The 27093-nt window shown below is 37.2% G+C and overlaps 1 protein-coding gene across 1 annotated transcript in view; it reads right to left on the reverse strand.

The window, feature by feature from the left end:
- LOC122816206 (deoxyribonuclease-1-like) overlaps positions 1–27093 on the reverse strand; it is a 181999-nt gene that overhangs the window by 24381 nt on the left and 130525 nt on the right. The window contains exons 4-5 of the mRNA XM_044088954.1: positions 12302–12417; positions 5468–5580 (exon numbers count right to left, since the gene is read on the reverse strand). Of these exons, the coding sequence (XP_043944889.1) occupies positions 5468–5580; positions 12302–12417 (229 nt within the window). The remainder of the gene's footprint in view (positions 1–5467; positions 5581–12301; positions 12418–27093) is intronic.

Raw genomic sequence — 27093 nt, forward strand, 5'->3', positions numbered from 1 at the left:
TGTGCATCTTAATGTATACACTGACAATAACAGCAGTCATAACCTCGTACTGGAATAAATACAGCTCTTCCCTTATCTTTTTCTATAAGGTGGAAATAAAATCCATGTTCTGTGTTATTAACTATGTACAGACTATAAGCATTACCTTTCAACTTCTTTAACCAATAAGTTATATTCTGTATAGTGTTTAGTGTCTCATTGAAAACAACTGGCCACCATGAATTCTTTAGTGGTCAGTCTACCCATCAGTATCAATTCTTTCATTTTGAGTCACTCTTACCTACACTTTCTGCCATTCAAATACTCTTCATACTCTATTCTTTCTTTCCAGCATACATTCCACTATGTAGTTATCCCTCAGTCTTGGGTTCACTGTCTGATTTCCCAAAATAATCATCACATTTTTTTAAAACACAACTTTATTCAACTCATACTTTACCAAAAAACTTGTTTCAAATCATATACGTATTACATTTACATATTCGCTTTGTTTTTTTCTTAAAAGTTCCAACATTTCAAACAATTGACATTTTCCATCCAATTAGCTTACGTCATTAATTACTCTTTTTATTTTTGCACCATTTTCAGTTTCCTCAACAAGTCTTTCTTCCCTATCATTCTAGTCGCTGCTACCACACATTTCATTGCAGGCATCTTGTTCTTTCCCCTATATAACAAAGCCCTCTCCAACTGCTTTATTTCCTTTATAATATGTAGCAAATCGTTCAGGTTGGTCTACCTCTTAATTTCTACTTTCTGCACAATTGAAGTTAATAAGGCCTTCTTATGTCCTAACATTCTAGCCCTCCCACTCAAATTTAGCAGCTTGATATCTTCACCCAACATTTGACCTAGAGCATTTATACTCTGTCAGCTCTGCATACTCCGAAAAAACATACTTCCAGTTATCTCTTTTACTCCCCATACACTTCCAAAAGTCATTCTGATCCTGAGGGAAGATCCTTTGCATTAAGACTGGGAAATAAAAACATATGTATAAGCATTTCCATGAAAACACTGTAAACTGTCTTAATTTGGATACATACTTTGAAGTCCACCTAATCTTTTTTTCCAGTCCTGCCTGATTTTATCTGATTGATTTTTATAATTATCATGTGAAATTCAGTATGGTCTTCTAATTATCGCTCTCTTGGTTCCACCAAATATAGAACCAGGGTCAGTCACTCAGCTATCATTCCTATTTCTCTCTCTTTGTCTATATTCTGTTATTCCCCTGATATGAGCACGTATCCCTGTTATATAATCCAAACAGTTGTTTTGCTACTTCCCATTTTCTTAGTTTTCACCCCAGATAATTTGTCCCCAAGACCTCAGTCAGTTAGCAAACTTTCTCCATTAATTCCACTATGTAGTTATCCCTCAGTCTTGGGTTCACTGTCTGATTTCCCAAAATAATCGTCACATTTTTTTAAAACACAACTTTATTCAACTCATACTTTACCAAAAACTTGTTTCAAATCATGTACTTATTACGTTTACATATTCGCTTTGTTTTTTTCTTAAAATTTCCAACATTTCAAACAATTGACATTTTCCATCCAATTAGCTTACAACATTAATTATTCTTTTTATTTTTGCACCATTTTGAGTTTCCTCACCAAGTCTTTCTTCCCCATCATTCTAGTCGCTGGTACCACACATTTCATTGCAGGCATCTTGTTCTTTCCCCTATATAACAAAGCCCTCTCCAACTGCTTTATTTCCTTTATAATACGTAGCAAATCCTTCAGGTTGGTCTACCTCTTAATTTCTACTTTCTGTTTATTGTTTTTTGGCAGCTGACACAATTGAAGTTAATAAGGCCTTCTTATGTCCTAACATTCTAGCTCTCCCACTCAAATTTAGCAGCATCATCTCATTAGCAGTCTTGATATCTTCACCCAGCATTTGACCTAGAGCATTTATACTCTGTCAGCTCTGTATACTCCAAAAAAGCATACTTCCAGTTATCCCTTTTACTCCCCATACACTTCCAAAAGTCATTCTGATCCTGAGGAAAGATCATTTGCAATAAGAATGGGATATAAAAACATATGTATAAGCATTTCCATGAAAACACTGTAAACTGTCTTAATTTGGATACATACTTTGAAGTCCACCTAATCTTTTTTTCCAGTCCTGCTTGATTTTATCTGACTGATTTTTATAATTATCATGTAAAATTCAGTATGGTCTTCTAATTATCGTTCTCTTGGTTCCACCAAATATAGAACCAGGGTCAGTCACTCAGCTATCATTCCTATTTCTCTCTCTTTGTCTATATTCTGTTATTCCCCTGATATGAGCACGTATCCCTGTTATATAATCCAAACAGTTGTTTTGCTACTTCCCATTTTCTTAGTTTTCACCCCAGATAATTTGTCCCCAAGACCTCAGTCAGTTAGCAAACTTTCTCCATTTATTCCCTATTGTTTCTTACCTACTCTCTATCCCTTTATTTGGAAACCCTATTTATTTTTATTTTATACATGTAACAGGGTAAGCTCACTGGAGACAAGTGTCCCTTTGTAGGAGCACCCCAAGAGCACTCTCTGGTTAAGTCACTCAATAGGCAATTGGAAGTGGACAGAATAGAACCCTGTACCCTTGGCTACAAGAAGCAGCTTGTTAATAGCTCAGAGCCTTGCTTCTCTGTGCCATCAGACTGAGCTAACTGTGTAGTAAAGATCTCTGTGTAGTGGTCTAAATCAAAAGACCCTGTCAGCAAAATATCCTTACTGCATCCTGTCACTAGTTTATTTTACAATATGCATTATGTTCTACCTTTTTGTTTTTGTAACCCCCGCCCCAACACCTACTTCCAATAAAACAGTCTCTTCTCATCTCTTTTAGTCCCTACTACTTAATCATCATAGCTTCCCATTTTGGTTTACATATCTCTACTTGTAGTATATATATAAAACAGTCTTAATGCTATAACCTTAATACTTTTAACATACCGAGTGCATTTTTGACATAGTTATAATACAAAATGTTGTTCATTGGGATGCCATTATTCAAGTCTGGTAGTTGATGCAGACTCAGAGGATTAAGGCTGTAAGCTATACTTTCTATGGTACATGGTTTGTTACCTCCCACCCTCATTTGCCTGTTGTGTGACCTCGAACAAACCACTTAACCAGTCAGTGCTTTGGGGCAATTGGATATTTAGGCAAGGCTCATTAACATTAAGGCTCAGTCTCCTAGACTGCAAGCCTAGTAACAGCTTTTGAGCTAGACAGTTCTGTCTCTATGCCTACACACTTTTTTCACTCATATATGTTTTTCCACATCTTATATTAGATACAGCACGTTTTATCAGTTGTTTTATATGATAGTTTTTATTGTTCAGATTTTTTTTTTATTTAGACCACTAGAGGAAGACCTCAACTACAAAATTTACTCCTAGTTATAATTTTCTTTGAAGTTACATTTTCTATTCCTTACTACTTGAGCGTTTTAAATATTATTTTGTATGAATGCTACTGATTGATTTAGAACTATATCATATCAGCTCATGGTAAGAACATCTGAAAATTGCAATATCATTTTTATTTGAAGTAGGATTGTGGTTTGCAGTGCTGATTGGAGATGTTCTGATTTGTTTACGTAATTTTTGCATTTTTAAATTTTTAACATATTTTCCACTATTCTGTCTTCATTTTAACTTGTTTGCCTACTGCACATTTTCCCATTTCATCTTAAGGCCAGTGCTTTGTTCTCCTTCTTTAACCTGCTTTTCTCTTTTATCTGATTCCTTCCTTCCTGTTTCTCTGTTGTTCCATAATAGATTTGAACCCATGTCTTCATTATTCTTTCTGTATTCACAGTTTCCTTATACTGTTTATTTAGCTGGCATTCTTTGCAATCCCTTTAATTGTGTCAAACATATTTTCACTGCTACGTATTTACTTCTTACTCTTCATTCAGCCTGCTAATTTTATCTCACTGTTCTTTTTACATTTCCCTTCAAATGGTATCCTTTATTATGAGCTCTCTCAGACGTACCATGCACTGTCCCTTCCTTTATTCCATTGTATTCTTTATTGTATATTACCAGACTTAACATAATCTTCAATACATATTCTTCCCTTCCAACCTGGGCATTTTGGTGTGGTCTTCAGTTTCAGCTTATGGTTTACTACATCTTTCATTTCTGTTCTGTACTATTTATTTCTACCCATAACCATCTTTGAAGCATATTATTTTCTATGAACAGCTTCGACCATGCATTTTGCTATCTATTTTCCCATCAAACTGGGTACTAACCTTCACTTTTCCACATTGAACAAGCATTCTGTTTCCGTTCTTTTTTCTCAGTCTGCTATTTCATTCTTTCTTTCCAGCCTGCTCTTTTCTGACTTGTTTCCTATAATCACCTCCCAGCTTACTCTTTCTTTCAGTTCTATGCAACACATATATTTGTCAGTCCTCATTCTCAGGTTTCATTCTTCTTTCTAATTTGTATCATTTTGTTTCAACTTACACTTTTGATTACATCACACATATAGTACTGATTTTATTTTTAGCTCTGCATTTCAGTTCTGGCCTTATATGTCCACTGTCCCTTTCACCATTGAATTTACAATTTACAGGACTCTGAAATTATTCACTTTTCCAGTTGATTCAGCACTGATAATATATATATATATATATATATATATATATATATATATATATATATATATATATATATATATATATATATATATTAAAGCATCAGTATGTCATGTTTTCATTTCATAGGTTCATAGGTTCATACTAGGCTATCTGCCCTGGGGCAATTATAAGCCTAGCCCGATTCTGTATGGCTTATGCCACCCCTTGATTTGAGTATATAGGTTCATAGGTTCATACTAGGCTAATGACTATATTTTTCTATTTACCCTAAACAACATTCCCGAAGCAAATTTATTTGGGTCTGTATTATAAAATCCAATAGGAAAAATGAGAGAAAATGCCAAAACTCAAAGTCCTAATTGTGGGGGGCTTGGGCCCCTGCACCCCCCGCCAAATTTATATTCCAACTCTGAGATCGCACTACAGTGAGGAAAGGGCAAATATTCCACTCTTCACTTTAATAAACCCTCAATAACAGACCCTCGGGTTTCGTTAGTTTCACTCATTAGAGCATTCAACATTCTTCCTATTCGATTTCATGATATAGACCCCCATTTATTTACCTGTCAAGTGAATGACAATAACTCATCAAAAGAGTTACCATACATTATAATACGTACACAAAAAGGAAGAAAACAGCCAAATAAATGTCATATCCTGGTGGCTTTGGACTGTTGTCTTCAAGAGACTGTCTCTGGAAGGCAGCAAATTGAAGGTACCATGTTGTGAACATTATATAACTGTTTTATCAACTTTCTGCATGTTTAGTGAAGATTTGTATACTTAAAGTTGAAATAGAGAATACTTATTGTATTTTTGTCTTTATTATCATATGTTCAGTACTTACATTTGTATTCCACTTGCTTTCAACATCAAGAATAACATCAACAAGGGCATCTATTTCCTTCACAGCCTCATTTGGAGCTGCATGTTGGGGTATTATTACAAAATCTGGCACAGCTGTAAAAGAAAAATGTATCAGTTGATGAGTTACAGAAGTCTGCATAACATTTTAGTTAAGATATCTTCCATTTCAAATTGTACTAGTCTGTGAAGTCTGATTATTGTTAATAATTCAGTCTATGTTTCCCATGGCACCTGCTGTACTATTGTAAAACTGGACACACCTTCAGAAGAGCATCATTCGGCAGGGAGGTATAGTGTACTGCCACGTAGCACTGGGAAACTCTAACATCTGTACTACAGAGTGGTGCCAGGATATTGACAATAGCATGTCTTAAAACATACACTTAAACTGCAATGCAGCCCTTGGGGACAGTGAACCGAACCTACCAGTAAAACAATGCATAAATGTAGATATACATACTTTATCTAATCTTCTGGGGATATCCATAGCATTGAAGCATACACTACAGTGCAATACCACCTACGGTATGGTGCCTTACTGGGAATGTTAACACTACAGTAGCATTGGAATAAAACTTGATTCACGGTACCTCCAAGAATAACTTTTGGAAAACACCAATAAGTGCCAACGACTGCCAAAAAAGTTATAATCCACAGTTTATTGTCACAAAGCACGAACACGAACTGATATGACAAGCAGATAAAACAAACAAACGAAATTTGTAGCAAACAGAGTTAAGCGCTTTCAACCATAGTAACTGGTCTTCATCAGAACTACTACTTTTTAGTTAATCCGCTACTTATATAAACTTTCTGGCGCCAAAAACGCTCTCTCCATTTAAAGTTATACAAACACATTATTAAATGAATATCTAAATAAATGTCAATCCTACCACAACATGTGGATATTAAAATATTTATAATACATTCTACCTAACCTTTTATAAATATTATAAATATTTTAATATCCACATGTTGTGGTAGGATTGACATTTATTTAGATATTCATTTAATAATGTGTTTGTATAACTTTAAATGGAGAGAGCATTTTTGGCGCCAAAAAGTTTATATAAGTAGCAGATTAACTAAAAAGTAGTAGTTCTGATGAAGACCAGTTACTATGGTTGAAAGCGCTTAACTCTGTTTGCTACAAATTTCGTTTGTTTGTTTTATCTGCTTGTCGTATCAGTTCGTGTTTTGTGACAATAAACTGTGGATTATAACTTTTTTGGCAGTCGTTGGCACTTATTGGTGTTTTCCAAAAGTTACAGTAGCATTGGAGCATACTGTGATGTCCCACCACTGGACCAGTAATCAAGGAGCTTCAATTCTCACTAATGGCAACACTGGGGAATGTTCACTGAGAGGATAGCAAGGTACACACACATTATTTCCAGATGCAGCTCTCTGCATCAAGTGCAATTTCCCTTAAGAGCACACAGACCACAGATAGTCCAGGGCTGTTTTTTCCTCTTTCCCCAGATCCCCAATAAGACTCTCCACTGGCAGAGCTTTAGAGTTGAGACCTTAGCCAGGGTTACAAGCCAAGTCCTCCAACACTCTCTCGGTCCAATCAGTGCTTCATATCCCTGCCCAAGTAGCTGACACAAACCTTTTGATGTTTGATGTACACACACACTCACACACCTGGGAAAGGCTGGCACAGGTTTACTAGCTATACCCTCTCTTGCCCAGACTATAAGGTAGTTTTAACTGCCACCAGAACCCCTTATCAGCTACTTTAAGGCTCTTCCAAAGATACCCAATATACTGAGTGATATTGATATTAATACAAATGGTAATTTGACCAAGAGCAAGGCTATTAGCAGTGGCCCACACAGTGTCACCAAATAAATATGCAAGTACTCTCAAAACTTAAATAGGTCTACAAAGATAAGCCACAATGAAATATTTAATAACAAATAATAAAGGAGCAAGACAATATTAAATAGGTTCATAGATTAGCACTAAGCTTACTGCCCTTGTGGGTCATTGTAAGCCTAGCCAATTACCCCATATGAGAATCAAACCTTACACCTTGTGTTTGAAAGGCACACACCTTAACCATTGGGCCAACCTTATAACACTGGCTAATATCCAGATACACCAGCATGGATGCAGTTAGAAGATTACCACTACCTATTTATGTGTACAGAACACTGGACAGCACACACACAGCAAGTGGGATGGAGTGAGTTAGAACTCCTACCTATCTAGTCTTATGCACTACAGATCACAGTACTTATGGCATGTGCCATGGCTTAAGTATATATATATATATATATATATATATATATATATATATATATATATATATATATATATATATATATAATATATATATATATATATATATATATATATGGATATATATATATATATATATATATATATATATATATATATATATATTTGCAGTGATATCAAAGTTCAAAACCACAGGAAATATTCAAAACAACATGGCAGGACAGTCTCAAATAAATAAAGGCAGATATCTAAACTAAGCTTTACAATATTCCTGACTGCATCCAAGAGAATTACTATAACCTAAGACCTTACTAATAGAGCAAGGCAGATGTGGTGAATGGATTTATATAAAAAAATTATAAATTAATATATTAAGTTGTTGTCAGGTCCAAGACAGAATACAGAATGCTCTGTTTCACTAAGAGACTTCTCAAATTAATATCTCAAATATTACTGCAGGGATAGCTTGCAGATTTACATCACTTCTTGTCATCTGACTCGTAATTCCCAGGTGAAACCCCCCACTGCTGGATGCTGGCAGTATTTAGCATCTCCCTGTAAAAATACATAGACCTCAGATATTTGGCAGATGTTGGAAGTCATAAAGCAATTACATTCCCCCACATTTCAAGACATGTAATTAGTTCACCCTAAAGACAATACAGGAAGTTTCCCAGCACAGTTTCTGTGTCTCTAGCTGCATTGAAAAATGAAAGATACCATCTTTTATTGTGTAGCCTATAAAGTAATTTAATTTCACTTATTTTTCTGAAGTTTGCTGGATGAACGTTAACCCTCCAGCTTCCTCTGTTATCATATACATTTAAACAATTACAATAGTGCATGTACATTTCTGTTCTCTTCCAGTAGGGCACACTGTGGATACATTTTAGGCTCAAGCACTTTATAAAATATCTTTTCAACATACATGTCTGTACAAACCAGTTTGATATACGCATGGCATACAGTTCTAATACAGCTGTAACATAAGCACCTTATATAAATCATGTTGATATTCACAAATGACATATATTTACAAAATTCCAGATAGCTGTCCTGGCAGTATCTCCTTTTGTCACACATACATTACAGTATGATACTACCAACATGTACAGTAGACCTTACTGGGATTATTAGTATTACAGTAATATTGGAGAATACATACACTGCTGCAGTGTGATACCTTCATCATGTACAATATAGTGACTTACTGGGGATGTTAGCATTGCAATAACATCGGAAGATACATTGCAGTGTGATACCGGCAACATGTATGGTAAGGTTCCTTACTGAGGATGTTAGTATTACAGTAGAATTAGAGCATTCGCTGCAGTGTGATACCTCCAACTTGTACAGCATGGTGCCTTATTGGGGATGTTAGTGTTACAATACTTCTAATAACTAAAATTCAAAATATTGAAAAGGAAAAGACCTAAAGTAAAGTCCTGAACTCAGCTTTTACTAAAATATGCTGTTGGACTAGGACAAAGTTCCTTGGAACCCAACGAATACATTTTAACTCTGAGATCACAGCACCTCAAAGAAAGGAGGAGCACTTGATCTCTGACAAGTATTTCTTCTTTCTTTTAGATTAAGTGACTTAGGAGATGGCATGCATTGCTCACATTGGGGACTTGTCCATACCTCTGATTTTGTATTTACCTGTATGACTTCTATATTTCTGTGGTCTGCAATGCTTCTTTCATTACAAGTGGAATTTAGGATGTAAGGATTGATTATATTATTACAATGGTTGCAATTATTGTTTTATAGTGCATACTGCATAGATGCTCTGATAATAGTACAGGATGTGACAGAGGACACTTATGTTCCAGTACAACAGTGAGGTCTCTGCAATTTAGTATAATAGAAGTGACATGTGTATTTTAATGCAGTACTAGAACCTTTCAAAATACAGGGCAATAATGGAGCTATGTATAGTGCAGTGCAATAAATGGGCAATGCGAAATATATTCTAATGCGGAGTACATGTACTCTGTTATGTACATTGTGACTATATATACTCTCACCTTGCAAGAAGTGCATACATAATTCAGTCAAGAAAGTTTGGTGCATGAACAGCTATACTATAGCTACTGAAGTTCATAAGTTGGAGTGTGTGCATTGCAGTACGTTATATCTGTTGTGCAGACTCCTGTTGTAGAAGACAGAGGATATCTCATCTGTGATATACAATTTGAAGCATCTGTCAGACTGCTAGACTGTAAACATGAACAGTGTAGTGATATAGTGGGGATGGGATATGTGAAAGTACAGTTCTGAATGCATGCACACGAGAGTGCAGTATTGAGAGTGTGGGCAGTGCAATGCTAAAACAGCTGCACCACACTGCACTATAATGAATCACTGCAAGCACTGTATACATGTACACTGTAGTAATGAAGTCAAGGGATATGGAAACCGTGGGCAAATAAGGGCTTATGGATCATCCAGTCTGCTTACTTGTTTATAAAACTTCGATTTCTTTCATATAGTTTATCATAAAATTCATGTTATCTCTGAGAATACATTTACTTTTATACAGTGCAATCTTAAGTCACCACATATTGCAGTATAAGCCATCTTTGTACTTTCAGATCGTGTGCTACAGTTCTAGAAGTTGCTCTCTTATAACTGCTGATAGCACTGTGAATCTACTCTTGTAGAGAGCTAAGGCAGCTATACTGTATATTTATACTTGAGATATATGTACAGTATGCAGTAAAACGTATAGATGTCAGTGAACATAATGAAGTTTGCTTCTCAGGGCTGCTTCTAGAGCAGCACAGTATTTTTTATGTTTTGTTGTAGATCATTTTTCAGTATTTTTGGGTCAGTTGTGTCATTTTTTGAGAAATACCAAAACTCTTGCAAACATGCAAACTCTCAGTAATGCAGATATTATTCCTTGCTAGTCTAAAGTGTTGGTTAGTTATGTACAGTGAAATAAAATATACTGCTAAGACTAATATCCTTAGCTATTTTATAATGATTAAATGTTTCAAGAATTGTTCTGGACAAATTTTCATCAAAAATTTTAGTAACAAAAGCAGCTGATATAATATTTCTAAATGATTAACATATTGTTTGCATTCCTTTTTTTCACTTTCTGTGACCCATGACCCAAAGCATTCTGTATAAATGGATTTGCTCTCACATTGCAAAACAGATCAACACACAAACTTTTAGCCCTCAAGGGTCAGCTGAGCTTCATGAATCTGGCTCCCCTGCTTTGACAAACTCATATGTACATGCCCACACACACACACACACACACACACACACACACACACACACACACACACACTAGGCAATTCATAGAGTTCTTCAAAAGAAACATTCTGCTAATGACCCCATCCTTCCAGAATGCTTTCTTTTAGTCTGACTAAAATCTTTAATCATGTACCTTATAAATACCTAGTAAGAACTTGCTTTCATTCTGAAGTTAAATGCATATGCTTCCAAACATCCTTCTGCTGCTCAGGTCTTTTATTTCTTTCATCTGCTTCACCATTAATATTATATATAATCTACTGGATGTCATAATACAGCTTGTTGTTGTATGTTATGTGTAGGAATCACCAACATTACTGCATCAGAATGGCATATTCTACAACTCTACATTTTTAAATATAAATACTTATCTTCATGTCTTTTAATACTGGAATTGTTGCGTTTAGAATCCAGACAAAAGTTACAAAGCAAAATATACCAGTGGGTAGATAGATATACTGTGAGATAAATGACAAATGATGTGCAAAATGTTGTTACAAGAAAATATTATAAACTACCTATGCATCCATTGTGCTACAGCCTGCCTTTTGTCTTGTGTGTTTTGATTCTGGCGGCCTAATACTTTTAAAATTTGTTGTTGTATTCATCTACAGCCTTCCTGTACAAGAGTTTGTTAATGCTTTATGCAAACCTTAGAGCTGAATTGGAACAGAGTTATAAACAACTAGTGGAATGATAAATTTCAGTGCAGTGCAACTCACCAGATCTGTTCAGTTCTGTATCATACCTCTCAACCTCTCGGAGCAATAAATCTGAACAAAGCCAAAAATAATACGGGGACAAAGGCCCAAAATAGAGACATATTTTAAATATTGCTCCTATAAACTTAGTTAGTTACTAGAATAACAGTTTTTGCATTATTATGTATTTTCTGAAGGATATGAAGTCTAAAACTGAAATGTCTGTCATTATTTATTATTTAATGAATTCAATATTGAATGATTTGCCAGAAAAGCACACATTTTATGAGGAACAGACCAAAAATATGAGGCAAAAATTTGGACAGGTGAGAGGTATAATACATTTCTTAAAACAAAATAGCACGACCATGCAACCAACTATAGCATGACTGCAGTTTTGAGTGAATTCAGTCAATTCCTGCAACCTTTTTCACCCGTACTTAAATTTATAAAATAATGAATTAGAGAGTTAGAATGTATGGATCCTAAACTAACTTCTTTGTTCAAGCACAGGTAAGATAATAAGTAAGACATGAAACCGGCTTGAAGGCTACAGTTTTTTACCTATACTTTTTTAACAAATGAAAGGTTACCTGAGTTCAGACATGCGAACCTTACAACGTATGGCTCCCGATTAAAGGTGTCTGTTCCACAGGGTTCACACCCGTCATCATAATGATAGTCACCGGTGACGGCCACAGCCTCGGTCCTGAGTGGGGAACACAGGTGAATGAGTGACTGTTATCAGGGTGCATAGTACACAAAACAAGGTAGTCAGTTGCATGGAGATCAAAGAATAAACATTTTAAATCCTAAACTAGCATATACTAAAAAAGTAATCAAAAACTATCTCGCACTGTTTTTTTTTTTTATGTTCATTGACAAGTTCTACTAGAAGTCTCCTCAGTAAATGAACCCCAAAGCATTGCTTATCAACAAAATGAAGCAAAACATAAATAGTGTAAGTCAAGAAAAAAACAAGGTTATAATCATTGGACAGTAAATACAATGATTTATTTGAAGACACTGGCAAACTGAAAAATCATGATGATAGACTTGTATAGAACAATTAAGCCACGCCTGTTGTACAACCACATCAGAACATTACATTTCTTCCATGACAAGTACAGCATTAATTAAAAAAGTTAGAAGAACAAGCATCAGGGTAAACACCTTGGGCTTCCTGATTTGTGACACCATCCAATGACATGAATCAAAACAAGGTGATGATGTGTGTGGATATGAACCTAGCTAAATATGCCATATGGAGGGAGGGCCATGGCATAATCATTGAGCTGAATGGACCAACTATGTTTAGAAAACTAAATTTTAAATCAGAATACCATCAGCTTGAGATTCATGCAGACAGCAGGTCCATAACATTTCTTTCCACACACATTGATCTAAAAAGATATAAAAGGCTCATATTTGATATCAGCTCTGCAATAGCCATCTTCCAGCATTTCATTTAGAAAATAATAAACAGTGAGGTTTTTGGCATGCTGAAATCATGATTCAGTTGTCTGGGACCCATCTGGGAGTGCACTGCAATATACACTGTTAAAGGCTGCACAAGTGCTAACTGTGTGTACCATGCTGCACAATACAGTCACATATAAGCATGGTGGTCTAGCAGCCTTTGGTGTGGATGTTCTACCCCATAAAACCCAGACATCTAAAGAGAACCTATCACAGATTTTATAAGATGATCAGGAGGTTACAAGGGACACAACATCCAGGTATGGGCAGCAAAGACTGTGGCTGTATATGCTGGCTCAAGCAACATGGAAACATCTGACTCACTGTGTACTCATTGCTGATGGTATACCAACATCACACAGTAATCCACTTGCAACTTGTACATGGGGAATATCTATTCATGTGTACCCATACCATACATGTATCTAAATTGTGTCTTGTAATACATATATAGTGGATATAAAAAGTGTACTCACCCCTGTTAAAATGCCAAGTTTTTGTGATATAAAAAAATGAGACCACAAAAAACAATTTCAAAACGTTTCCCTCCTTTAATGTGACCTATAACCTGTATAATTCAGTTGAGAAACAAACAAATCTGTTAGGGGGGAAATATAAAAATTAAAAAACATACAATAAGCTACTTGCATAAGTGTGCACACCCTTAAACTTTGTTGAAGCACCTTATGATTTAATTACAAGATTCAGTCTTCTTAGGTACACACCTGCCATCAATTAAAGAGACTCAGATTAACCCCAAATAAAGTTCAGCTGTCCTAGTAGGATTTTCCTGACATTTACTCAGTTGTCTGCTACAGCAAAAGCCATGGTTCACAGAGAGCTTGCAATGCATCAAAGGGATCTCATTGTTGAAAAGTATCAGTCAGGAGAAGGGTACAAAAAATTTCCACAGCATTAGTTATACCATGGAACACAGTGAAGACAGTCATCAAAAAGTGGAGAAAATATGGGACAACAGTGATTTTGCAAAGAACTGGACGTCCCTCCAAAATTAATGAAAAGACAAGACAAAAACTGGTCAGGGAGGCTGCCAAGAGACCTACAGCAACACAGAAGGAGCTGCAGGAATTTCTGGAAAGTACTAGTTTATACTACATGTGACAACAATCTCCCGTATTCTCCATATATCTGGACTATGGGGTAGGGTTGCAAGACAGAAGCCTTTTCTTACACAGAAAAACATCCAGGCCCGCTAAAATTTGTAAAACAATACATTAAATCTCTCAAAAGCATATGGAAAATATGTTATGGTCTGATGAGACCAAGGTTGAACTTTTCGGGCACAATTCCAAAAGGTACGTTTGGCGCAAAAACAACACTTTGCATCACCAAAAGAACACCATTCCCACGGTGAAGCATGGTGGTGGCAGTATCATGCTTTGGGGTTGCTTTTCTTCAGCTGGAACTGGGGCTTTAGTCAAGGTGGAGGGAATTATGAACAGTTCCAAATACCAGTCACTTTTGACCCAAAACCTTCAGGTGTCTGCTAGAAAGCTGAAGATGAAGAGGAATTTCACCTTTCAGCATGACAATGACCCCAACCATACATCCAAATCAACAAAAGAATGGCTTCACCAGAAGAAAATTAAAGTTTTGGAATGGCCCAGCCAGAGCCCAGACCTAAATCCAATAGAAAGTCTGTAGGGTGACCTGAAGAGTGCTGTGCACAAGAGATGCCCTCACAATCTGACAGATTTGGAGAGCTTTTGCAAGGAAGAGTGGGCAAATATTACCAAGTCAAGATGTGTCATGCTGATAGACTCCTACCCAAGAAGACTGAATGCTGTAATTAAATCAAAAGGTGCTTCATCAAAGTAATAGTTTAAGGGTGTGCACACTTATGCAACCAGCTTATTGTATATTTTTTATTTTTTATATTTTTTCCTCTAACAGATTTGTTTGTTTTTCAATTGAGTTGTACAGGTCATAGGTCACATTAAAGGTGGGAAAAGTTTCGAAATTATTTATTGTGATCTCATTTTTTTATATTACAAAAACCTGGCATTTTAAAAGTGGTGTGCACACTTTTTATATGCATTGTGTATATCATTTTGGTATCTGCTGGGAAAACATATATGAGGATCCCTGTAGGGAAGAAAATAACTGTTAGTGAATGATGAATGTAGTACAGATACAGCAATTAATATAGACATACTTGTATGTGTATATTCCACCAGTGGTTATTACCATTGTAACAGATAATGCCAAGATATATTCACTGCATACATGGACTGTAGTGTGTGTGTGTGTGTGTGTGTGTGTGTGTGTGTGTGTGTGTGTGTGTGTGTGTGTGTGTGTGTGTGTGTGTGTGTGTGTGTGTGTGTTTGACATAGTGTGAGCCTGGGTATATGGGTGAAGTTAGAGGGGAAGTAGCAGACAGAAAAAAGTAGATAAAGGTGTCCGATAGGCATATCCCACAGGGAACATAACCAGCATGCATGGTGTGGCTGAACTGATGCCATATTGTAGGTTGCACATCATGCCAAGCCAACATTCAAAATGTGCAGACATCATGCAATATGTGCCATGTAGTGTACAGAAGTTACAGAAGACATACACAGCAGCCCAGCCAAAAAGTCCATGGCCTCTAAAGCCAGTGTATAACTGACTACCTCTGAATAACAGTTAATGGTACACTTGGAAAAAAACACAAGCTAGCATTAGCATGGTACCATGCATGTCAAGATATGTATGGCAGCATATACAGATCCTGTATGCATGTAGTGTCATATGCCAGTGGGACTCTCAGTGGAGTAAATGTGTTGTTAGACTGTAAGATGCTTGTATTATGATCACGTTTGATGCCACATTGTCTTAATGTTCAGCCAATGCTACCATCATCTCAAGTTATATGACTGTGCTTCTGACTCTCTTGCAACACATGGATGTGAAGTGATGCACTGTCAGTTACACAGTCCTGTGTCACAGTGGCACCGTGAGTGATTGTGTGTCTGTAACAGTAGGCACACATCTATTGACACATGCCCAAACACTGCCACCACCTGGCACATGCTATTGTATGGATATATGCTGTGTATGTTCTGTCTCACCACCACAAAATGACGTGGGGTCACTTGGCCAAAGTCTTCTAGACCAGTAGCTGATGCTTAACAACCAGGAGACTGAATGGGTTCACTGTCCTCTCTTTCAAAGGAAATATCTTGGACTACATGACTGTTGCCATTAGGGCTGGACAATGTAAACCTAAGTGCAGTGTCCTGTTGGCTGAGCTGCTTCTTTGTACCACATCATCTCCCATGTCATCATAAATGGACGACTCCAAGGAGGAAATGTAAAGTGGATGAGCTGCAAGCACAGGGATAAAAATCCAAGCACACATTACATATGTTCAAATAAGATGTATAAAAAATACAGTATATACAATATAACACTGCATTCCACAGCAATGTAATATATCTAGTCACCTCGCCTATGGTCTGACATCATGTAAAGAACATGTTTCATAGGACATGTGAACATGAAGGCAGCATAAAACATACAAAGGCATGCTGATATTACAGAGAAACACTTATCTGTCATGTCATCTTCAGTGGAAACATGATCCTTACTGGAGTATGAAACCAGCGAAGACATAACATAGAACTGATGTTAATGTGGATCACATGAGACTTAAATAGTAAAATGTTACTCAGATGACTATCTACCAGTTGTACCCCTTTAATCTACTGAATCCTAATGTAACACATATCTGGTTGTTGCACCCATGGACTTACAGAGTATGATGGTCCTGTAACATAGGACAGGTGAGTATGAAGGTAGCAAAAGACATATAAAGGTATAGTGATATGATAGATAGTGAAATACTTACCTTGCACGTCACTATTAGTGGAGACATGATGACTGCTAATAGAGTCTAAAGTTGCAGAAGACGTAACATGTAACTGACATTAATGTCTGACACATATGACTAAAATGGTAAAATGTTACTCAGATGACTATTTGACAGTTGCACTCCACCAGTCTACAGCACTATAGTGCAATATGTACCTGGTTGGTGTGCCTGTGGCTTCACAGGATGTGATGGCCCAGTAGTACAGAACATGCGAGTATGACAGCAGAAGAAGACATATAAAGGCATACCAATATATCTGATAGGGAAAACATACCTGGCATGTCATCAGCAGCAGAGATGTGATGACCCCTACTGGACTGTGAAGCTGCAAGAGACATAACATGCTTCTAATGTTAATGTGTGACACATGTGACCTGTACAGTGCAAAATATTAGGTAGTTTAATAAGTGACTTAACATAGGATCTAGTTAGGCCTACCACAATGCCACCACCTGGTATACATTGACTCCAAAATAGGTGGTATGGCGTGATGCCAGAAAGAATTGTATATGTGTTGGTAGAATTGTAGGCTCCCCATGACATCATGCTGTCATCTGTAGCAGTTGACATATTTAGCAGTGTAAAATACCACGTCACTGTACTGACACTGACATCAACATTCCCTCAAAGCCCTGTTACGCCAACCCACAGCATTGACCATGCTGGCAATATCATTCTACACTTCCAGACCATATCAGCTGTCCTTCCCAGCAAATTTCTGCCATATTCCTCATAGAGGATTAATAATTATTTAATTTTCATGGTACAGGAGGTTCTCTTTCCCAGTGTGTGATGGACATCTAGAACACACAAAAATGTTTTTGCCAAGAGTTGTTGTTTGTCTTTTTGGCTTTTTACGGTTAGGGGTCACCACAGCAGAACTCCAGTCCGCTAATAATTGGCAGTAGATTTTTTTATGGTGCTGAGTTGCCAGCCCGATGCCCAACCTTCAGCGAAGGCACGCCCATTCACACATGCCTTTCAGAGTCCACTCGACCTTGGGGAGGGCACGCAGACTCCAAACAGAAAGTACTCCAGCTGTGAATCGAACAGGAGTATGAACACAATTTGTGGTACACCTATGCAATATTTATTAGTAGGATAAAGTCAAATATGCATGCATGGGATATCACTTCATGGCAACATCTCTCACCTTCTGAATATGAAAGAGTGGACACTACTACTTTAGCAATATGAATGCTATGTATCAGCACTTGAAAATACATGTCATGATAAACATAATGCAATGACACACATTTAAAATTACACAGCCATACAGGAGTAACATGCCATTATACATGTAGTAAAATTCAGGTTTATACTCAAGCTGTGCCAGCCTACACAATACAAACCCTTCAATTAAACTGCTACACCAGCCTCATTGTGCTGCTGCAAATATATTTTCTGAGGAAAAGATGCATACCATTTACTTCTGTAAGTAATAAGTGAATCAGTTCAGACACCTGTTAACATATTATGCAGAATGGAAAGAAGTAGCAGGCAGCACACTTGCAATATATGATTAACAAAGGAAGCACATGATGCGCATCATGTTTAATGATAGAAATAACAGACCCCTATACTGTCTACATATGTTGCAAACATCAGTACAATGTGCAAGATGCCACTTACATTTCCTGGACAAATTGCAGATGTCCTCAACTTTTACTTGGGTTCAGTCTACAAGGTGGTAACAAGTTTCCCTATGGTATATTTGGTTGGAGATACATGGCTGAACTGAAATTTAGCTGCAGAGCCATATAGTTGTCACAAATGCACTGTGAGCACAGAAAAGTATGCAGTGCCATACATGTATGGATGGTGATTATATTTGTCCTGATTTTTAACGGTATATATTTTATTTTTTAATATACAGAAAAAACAACCATCCCTTTGGATCTGTCTGCTTTTGAATGGTAAAAATAAAAATGGCTACCTGTGCAATGACTCTGTCTTCTCCAAGTGGTCATATTAGTGGATCTATGTGGCTGGGTACCACTGTCTTCATCCTCCATGTCATCCCTGACCTCTCTTGGTGTCTTTTGCTGAACTTACCGATAATACAAAGAAACTTAGAGAAACAATTTGACACCTTAACACACTTCAAAGATATTTTCAACAAGGTATAGTACTGAGAAGGCTTAGAGTTTATTTGCAACAGGGAATGTTGACAGACAATGCTAATTTTATGCAGAATTGGCAGACTAGTTTGAATATGTCCTCCCCTATATTTATTGATTGATTATTATGGTTCTGCGATTCCTATTTTGACTAGAGTTGTGACTGAATCCATGAAAAATTTGCAGTCTTTTGCAAGAGACCTATTGTTTGATAAGTTGCACAAGAAATATGTTGACAACAGTTTGGATAGCTCGTAAATGAAAAAAAAATCAGGTGTGATTTTAGGAGATTATCAGAAAGGCGTTATTTTCTGGTGAAAGAGACAGAAGAGTTGGGCACACTTTGCCAAAACCACCACTGATTAAGGCAGCAGGGCAAAGCAAACATAAAATACATAGTAAGAGGGGTTTGATCTTAAAATATGCAGATTCGATATCTAAATTGTTCCTCTATTACAGATTCGGAAATTGATTTAGTAGAATTTTTTCCTACTCACAAACAAGTGAATTTTGGATATCTTTTAACCTCTCTTATAAACGTGGCAGGATGATACATAGGAAACACAGAAATCAAGGACAAGATGCTTTCTCCCTCTTTCAGGAAATGCTGAAATAGATGTGTAAACTGATAATCTGCTTGTGATTTTTTTTCAGGGTAGTGTTATCTGAGAATGTTATTGCAGTACTTAAAAAAGGCCTTTCTTTTATTCCATTTTATTTTGCTTCACATTTACATTTTTTTAAAGCAAACACTATCTTTATTGAATTATCACTTATGACACAGGTAATCATGCATTTATATAAATAAAAACAAACCATATTCACATATTTTCAGTTGCAAATATTATACACCACATATAATGTTTTATACAGTCTTTATCAATCAAACATTACATATCCCATTCAGTTCCTGTCTTCCCTTAAACCTCATTCCTCCTCTAAAACATTATTCTGCATGTATCATTCCCACAGTTCCCATTTTTCTATGAAATTTGCTCCTACCCATTTCTAAAGATCCAATTTCCACTTCTATTATCTCTGTTACTATATTCGCAATGTCTAATGCAGTTGGGTTAGACTTTGATTTCTATTTTCTAGTGACTGCTTTTTTGGCAGTCATCAAAATTAAACTCAACAAGGCCTTACTATGTCTAGGCAATTCAGATCCTGTATTATAGCTCAAAAAATAATTTCCTTGGTTACACCAGATTGCTCATCCAGTATTAATTTTTTTTTTCAAAATCTCTTTATTTGAATTTTCAGATATTAGCAGCGATACATCCAATCAAACACACAAAACAAACAGTACATACAAAAAGGAAACCTTCAAAAAACTAATAACACAAGAAATATATATACACGATATACAATAGAAGTCACTACATCATCAAATGGAGTATAAAAGGTTTTTAATATCACTTAAGAAAGTGAGGGATAGTATAAGGGATATATTTTATGAAGAAGATAAATACAGAAATTCAACCACTTATTATACTTAATGTAATTAGGGAATACAATGAGATATATAAAGAGTAAAAAGGGAAAGAAGAGAAAAAAAAGAAAAACTGGTTATAATGAAGTTATTGCATAATATAAATTTGTCTTACCATGTCAGTGTACAGACTATCTTTCTTTGTTAAGAATTACATTTAGTAAGTAACCCCAATATTTCTGATAATAGTGTTTTTTTGTTTTTGTATAAACTAGTTTGTGAGATGATATATATTTAATAGCAAGGTTGCTAAAGCCTTCCTATGTAATTGGAGATGTGACATTCCAATTTTTAGTGATATAAAATGTAATAAGGGCACACATCGTGATAAGGACATGTTTTTTTTTTATTTTTGGAAGTTGAGTCGTGTTAATGTGCAATATAGCTCTCTCCCATAACAGGGTTGATTATTCATATCCCATCTTCTCTAAACTAGCTCTTAAAGAGCACCATAGGTTGTGTACCTTGTTACATTTCCACATGATATGGAGAATATCTGCAGTATGGTTTGGGCAGTGAGGACATATAGGCGAGAAGTTGGAATTGAACTTATTTAGTTTTGCTGGAGTATAGTATACATTGTTATTTATCATAATTTGTGTATATAGCAGCTTCTTAAAAGGAATGAATTTTATCGTATTCTCAATGGCCAGTCTCTTATTTTCATCTGTCAGAGTTTTTTTTTCTTGCCAATAGTTTGAAAGTAATAGAGAATTCCAGTGTTTTATATTCATTACAAGTGTATATGTCCTAGAAATTGTTTTCCCTTTCATCTCAAGGTTTTCTAGTATTAGTTTTACTAAGTTAATATCCTGCAAGTCGACTTGTGTTTGTGAGAATTTAGCATTTATGAGATAATGGATTTGGGTAAGAATAACAGTATATTTCTTAATAAGATTTAGTTCCAGTCTTATTTGTTGTATATTGGATTTTCTCCATGGTATATTTCCCATACTGTGAAATCTTTTATCAGAGGGTAATTTGTTAGATTTAAGGGTTTATTGTTTATTAGTAGGTTGGGATTTAGGTGGAGTGGTTGTATAAAGGCAAGAGCATCTAATAACTGCAATGATTTAAACAATTTCTGTGAAGTAAGAATCATGTATTTAATTAGTGGGTGTATATTCTTTGTGAATAAGCCATTTTGATTTAGGTTTAAAAATGGTAGGGATTTGCTGTTATACCAAAGGGATTTCAGTTGTTCAGACCAGATTTTGGTCCATTGGGATGTCCAGGTATTTACATACGGGTCATGGCTTATCTGTATTAGTCTGTAGGCAGTAATTATACTATAATAGAGTTTGAAATCAGGTAACCCCAATCCCCCTTTATCTTTGGTAAGTACAAGTTTGTCATATTTAATTCTAGTGGATTTGGGGTACCATAAGAATCTTGCTATAGCTTTTTCTAAATCAAGGAAGAATTTTTGGGGAATATTTGAAAAAGGTAGTATTTAGTTGAAAGAGTATTCTTGGTAAAAGGTTCATTTTAACAACACTAGCTTTTGAGAGTAATGACATATTAATATTCTTCCACCTATTGATATCACTTTCAATACTGGTCCATGTACGCAATGGGTTATTCATTATCATATTCTTAAAGTCAGGTGGAAATATTATTCCTAGGCATTTTATCTGGTAACTTATCTTGATCTCACTCATGGGAAAGTAAAATTCCTTATGACCTTTAAGATTCATGGGAAATATGTGGGATTTGTTTAGATTTAAATTATAATTACAGATTTCAGAGAACTCATCTATAGCTTTAAACATTTTTTGGGAGGTCAGTAGTGGGAAGTTGAAAATATATATTTAAGTCATCAGCAAAAGCAGAGAATATAAGATTTGTATTATAGATTCTAGGTATGTGATGGCAGCTCATCCAGTACTTCTGAAAGAGTAGTCTGCAAGGCAATTGTTAAAGTCTGCCAACTCATTACACTCCCAAACAATATTTGGCTTCCCTATCACACCTCCAACATCTCAATCTACCTAAGAAGAAAATTATTTGGAGACTGGTTGGGGTATAAAAATAGCTATGCAAACTCTTCCAAGCAAAAATCCTAAATCTTCTAGACTTTGTTTCGTATTTGGGAGCCACAGTATGAACACAAAATTATTGATTTTGATAATTGCCTTAGTCTCTGCTGTCACTCCAGTGGTATCCATTATGCATCAGCATGGGATGAGATGGTCAACAGACCACATTGCTTTGCTAAGGATGGGCTGCACCTGTCCAAAGCAAGCTTTTGGGTATTGGCTAAAACTTAATCCTACCCCTTAGAATCTTTTAGGCAATGCCAAAAAGACAAAACTATCAACATAGTGAAAAAGTCTCCAAACAACCATAAGGTATTACTACAAGTCTACAGTGCCTTCCACACATTTAGACCAACAACAGCACAGACTGGGGCCAAAGACAGAGATGTCTCAATCTATGTTAGCAACAAACATATCTCCAAGTTGATTAAGCAGGCAAGCTATAGCTCACCATCTATTCCCACAGGGTCTCACAACTTTTACTTAAACCTACTAGACAAGCTCACCATCCAACCAAATACCCTATTCGTGGGTGATTTTAACTACCCGTCTACAGACTGGGGAACTTACACTGCCTCAAATTCACAGGCACAATGCTTCCTGGACTTTATTAAAACAAACACCCTGGGACAGATAGTGCAAACTTCAACCAGAGGATCAAACATATTGGAACTGGTACTCACCAACATGGGAGAGCATTGCACACACCCCATCCCTGCCTGTGTCATGTGTTCAAATGTGAGATTGGATCACAAAGCTGTCTCCTTTGAAGTAAAAATCAACCCAGAAAACCTAGATAAACCTGTAAAAGGTAGGAGCTAATGTAAGGCAAACTACATCCTATTATAGGTTCATAGGTGTTTACTAAGCTAACAACCACAAGGGCCATTTTAAGCCTAGCCATGCATCCCAAATCTCTGACAAGTTTTGGTACCCTTGAAAAGTGTAAGCAGGGGCTTGGGAGATAAAAAAAATTACAAGCAGGGGTCTGGGAGATAAACCATTTACAAGTTACCTGTGTTCATTAGAGACATAGGTGCCAAACCACAGATGAGTTTCTTGTTCCCCATCCAATTGTCCATGTTACACTTGAATTGGGTTAGGGAAGAACTCTGCTTCACATAGATCAGGAGCCTGTGCCAGAGATGAGGTAGTCTTAAGGATACATCCCTGTCTCTCCAGCAGGTCCTATTTATATCAGAGGCAAGGTTTACATCTTTAGAATGGGTAATTCGGGTGTTGTTTGTTTTGCAGATATGCAAGAGGGCCATCAGAGAGGGATTTGACAATGCCCTGTATGCGAGGCATAGATCTCTTCTCAACAGCCTGTTGCAGACAGAATAAAGGATAGGGCCTTGAGGTGGTATGCATAAGACATGTTACTTATGCCCTGTATTCTTTTAGTAAGGAATCTCTGTGGATGTTCCATTTGTTGGATATGCCTTTTTAGGTACATAATAAAGGGGTCATTGTACTCAATGGTTGGTTTGATGAATGCCAAATATAGTGGAACAATGACTTTCTTGGACCTAGATGCCATACCTTTATTTATAAGTTGTGCAACATAGAATGGTTTCTTCACTACTGTAGAAACATGATGGTCAAAGGCTAAATTACTGTCTATGTGTCTCCCTAAGTCCCTGACTGCTAGGTCAACTCTAAGGAGGTGTTGTCAATATGATTGCTACCAGGAATGGATTACTTTCTGAAGGATACTATCATGCATTTCTTGGCATTTAGTTGTAGTCCATGGCTCTGCCATCAGTCGTTTGTCTGTGTCAGCCCTTCCTGGAGAACATTTGTGTCAGTGTGGGATTCAATGACAGCTCCTAATTTGCAATCATCAGAGAAGTAAATGCCAAAAAAGAAGCAGTCCCAGGACCAAGGCCTAAGGGACTCCACTTGTGACTGGCCTCTTTGTAGAGGTGGACTCCACAGTTCTAACTTCCTGGGTCCTGTCTGTGAGGCAGTTGGCTATCTACTGGGTGACATAGACGTTTGTACCTAACCTCCTGAGTTTGTCAACAATGCCCGAGTGGGGTATTGTGTCAAATGCCTTGACCAGGTCAAGGTAAGCAATGAAATTTGCCCTCATTCATTGCTTTGGTAACCTTCTCAAAGAAATCCACCAGGTTGAGTAGGCATGCCTGCCCTTGACTAAGCCAAATTGGGTCGGATCCAGTGTCTGGAGGTTTACTTTGTCATTAAATTACTGTTATTGTTCTTCATTTATGAGGCATGAAGCGTGTTTGGAGTCTACAGTTAAACAGCAATTCCAGAGGGCCTGAAAGGTCATGTTTCATGCTATTTATAAGACATACTGGGATATTGTCTGGGCCCACTGATGGTCCAGACAATATCCCAGGCCTTAAAGAGAGCATTAAGGACCTGTTCCCTAGTGATACCAGGGAAGTTATATATTTAATGGTATTTCCTGAGGGAAGGTTGAGCAGGAGCTAGGGGTAAAGTTGGAGCTGAATTTATTGGCCATTAGGTTTGCTATATCTTCTGGCTCAGTATAGGTGGCTCCATTTACAATGAGCATTGCCCACAATTGTGTATTGCCTTTGAGGTTGCAGATATAGCTTAAGAATGCCTTGTGGTTGTCCTTGGCCTGGGATGCCAAATTCTCCTCAAATTTGGCTTTGGTAGTCTTTATTTGTCCTCTGAGTTGTTTGTTTAGTTTGATGAGAGTGCTTTTATCCTACTGTGTGCTGCACCTCCTAATTTTTTCCATGATTTTCTTCCTTCTGTTATACAGCCTATTGATTTTGTGATTCAACAAGGGTGGCTTTTTTTTAGTTAGTTATGTACTTCTTCCTGGTGGCTTTTTTTTAGTTAGTTCTGTACTTCTTCATGTTACGAATAGAGGCTGCCAATAAGAAAAGTAATGCCCTAACACACACACGCACGCACACACACACACACACACACACACACACACACACACACACACACACACACACACACACACACACACACACACAAATCCTTAGTTATCTCCCTACTAACATGCACTCCCATATAGACGCACATGATACTTGGGACCCAAATTGTTTGGGGCGGGTGGGTGGCTAGGCTTGTTAGAGCTCTAGTGGCCATTATCCAATGTCTGTCTGCTTGGGATGACATGCTTGACAAGCCATGCTGCTTCGCAAGGGATGGCTTGCACCTGTTACCCCTGGGCTTCCGGATATTGGCCAAGGCTCTTGCCACCCCCATAGTGCCTTTTTTAGGCAAGGCTCAAATGACAAACCTACCTCCCTAGAAAACACAAGTGGAAAAAAACTAAGGGTAATGCTGCTCAATGCCAGAAGTCTAAACGTCAAGATGCACGCCCTCGAAGCCCTCCTCAGTATGGAGAACATTGATGTCTGTGCAGTGACTGAAACCTGGTTCAAGGCTCCAGAGAGCACCCCAGCACTATCAGGTTTTACCTCATATCATGCTTTCCGGCCCCAAAACTTGGACCGAATCACAAAAGGAGGGGAGTATCCATTTTCATCAAAGATACCCACACCTCCAGGTTAGTGGCAACGCACAAGCATCGGAGACTATCCAGGTGCAACTAACCATAGGCAAAACTGCCTTACAGTTTGTAGCATGCTACAGACCACCCTCTCAAACTCAGGAACCCCACACAGCCTTCCTGAAGACACTGGAGAGTATGAATGTCTCTCCAAATACCATCATTTTGGGAGACTTCAACTACCCAAACATAGACTGGGAACATTACTCAAGCCCCAACACCCTAGCCCAAAGGTTCCTAGAATTCATAAACTCAAATGCAATGGAACAACTAGTCACCATTCCCACAAGAGGAGACAATATACTAGACCTGATCATCACAAACATAGGGACAAAATGCTCCACACCGGAAGTATATCCCTCTTTGGTAAGATCAGACCATAAATTAATCTCACTGGAAATCCACATCCCGCCCCACCCCTGCACAAAGACCACAGTGAAGAACTTCTCAAAAGCAAACTTCACACTTCTTAAGACTGAAGTGGTATCCTTCAAGGCCCCTGGGCCAGTGGAAACCACAACCCACACTGCTGAATCCTTTGCAAATGCCTTCTATGGGCACCTTCAAGAATTCATGGATCACTTAATCCCAAATAAAACCAAGACCCATTCCCCAAAGGCAGGCACCCAGTCTGGTGGACCCCAGCCATAAACAAACTTTACAACAGGAGGAGGAAGCTACTACATGACAGAGCAAAATCCCTAAAAGGGAAGGCATCTCTGATCAGTACTAGCAAAAACTACGATCACTCATAAAATCATCCAAGGCCAACTTTGAGAGAAAAATCGCAAAAGACACAAAAGACAATCACAAGGCCTTCTTTAGCTATGTTAGAAACCTGGGTGGAAACTC

The sequence above is a fragment of the Protopterus annectens genome, chromosome 12.part0 (genome assembly GCF_019279795.1).
Source record: "Protopterus annectens isolate FY-2018-M chromosome 12.part0, PAN1.0, whole genome shotgun sequence".
Classification (NCBI taxonomy): Eukaryota; Metazoa; Chordata; order Ceratodontiformes; family Protopteridae; genus Protopterus; species Protopterus annectens.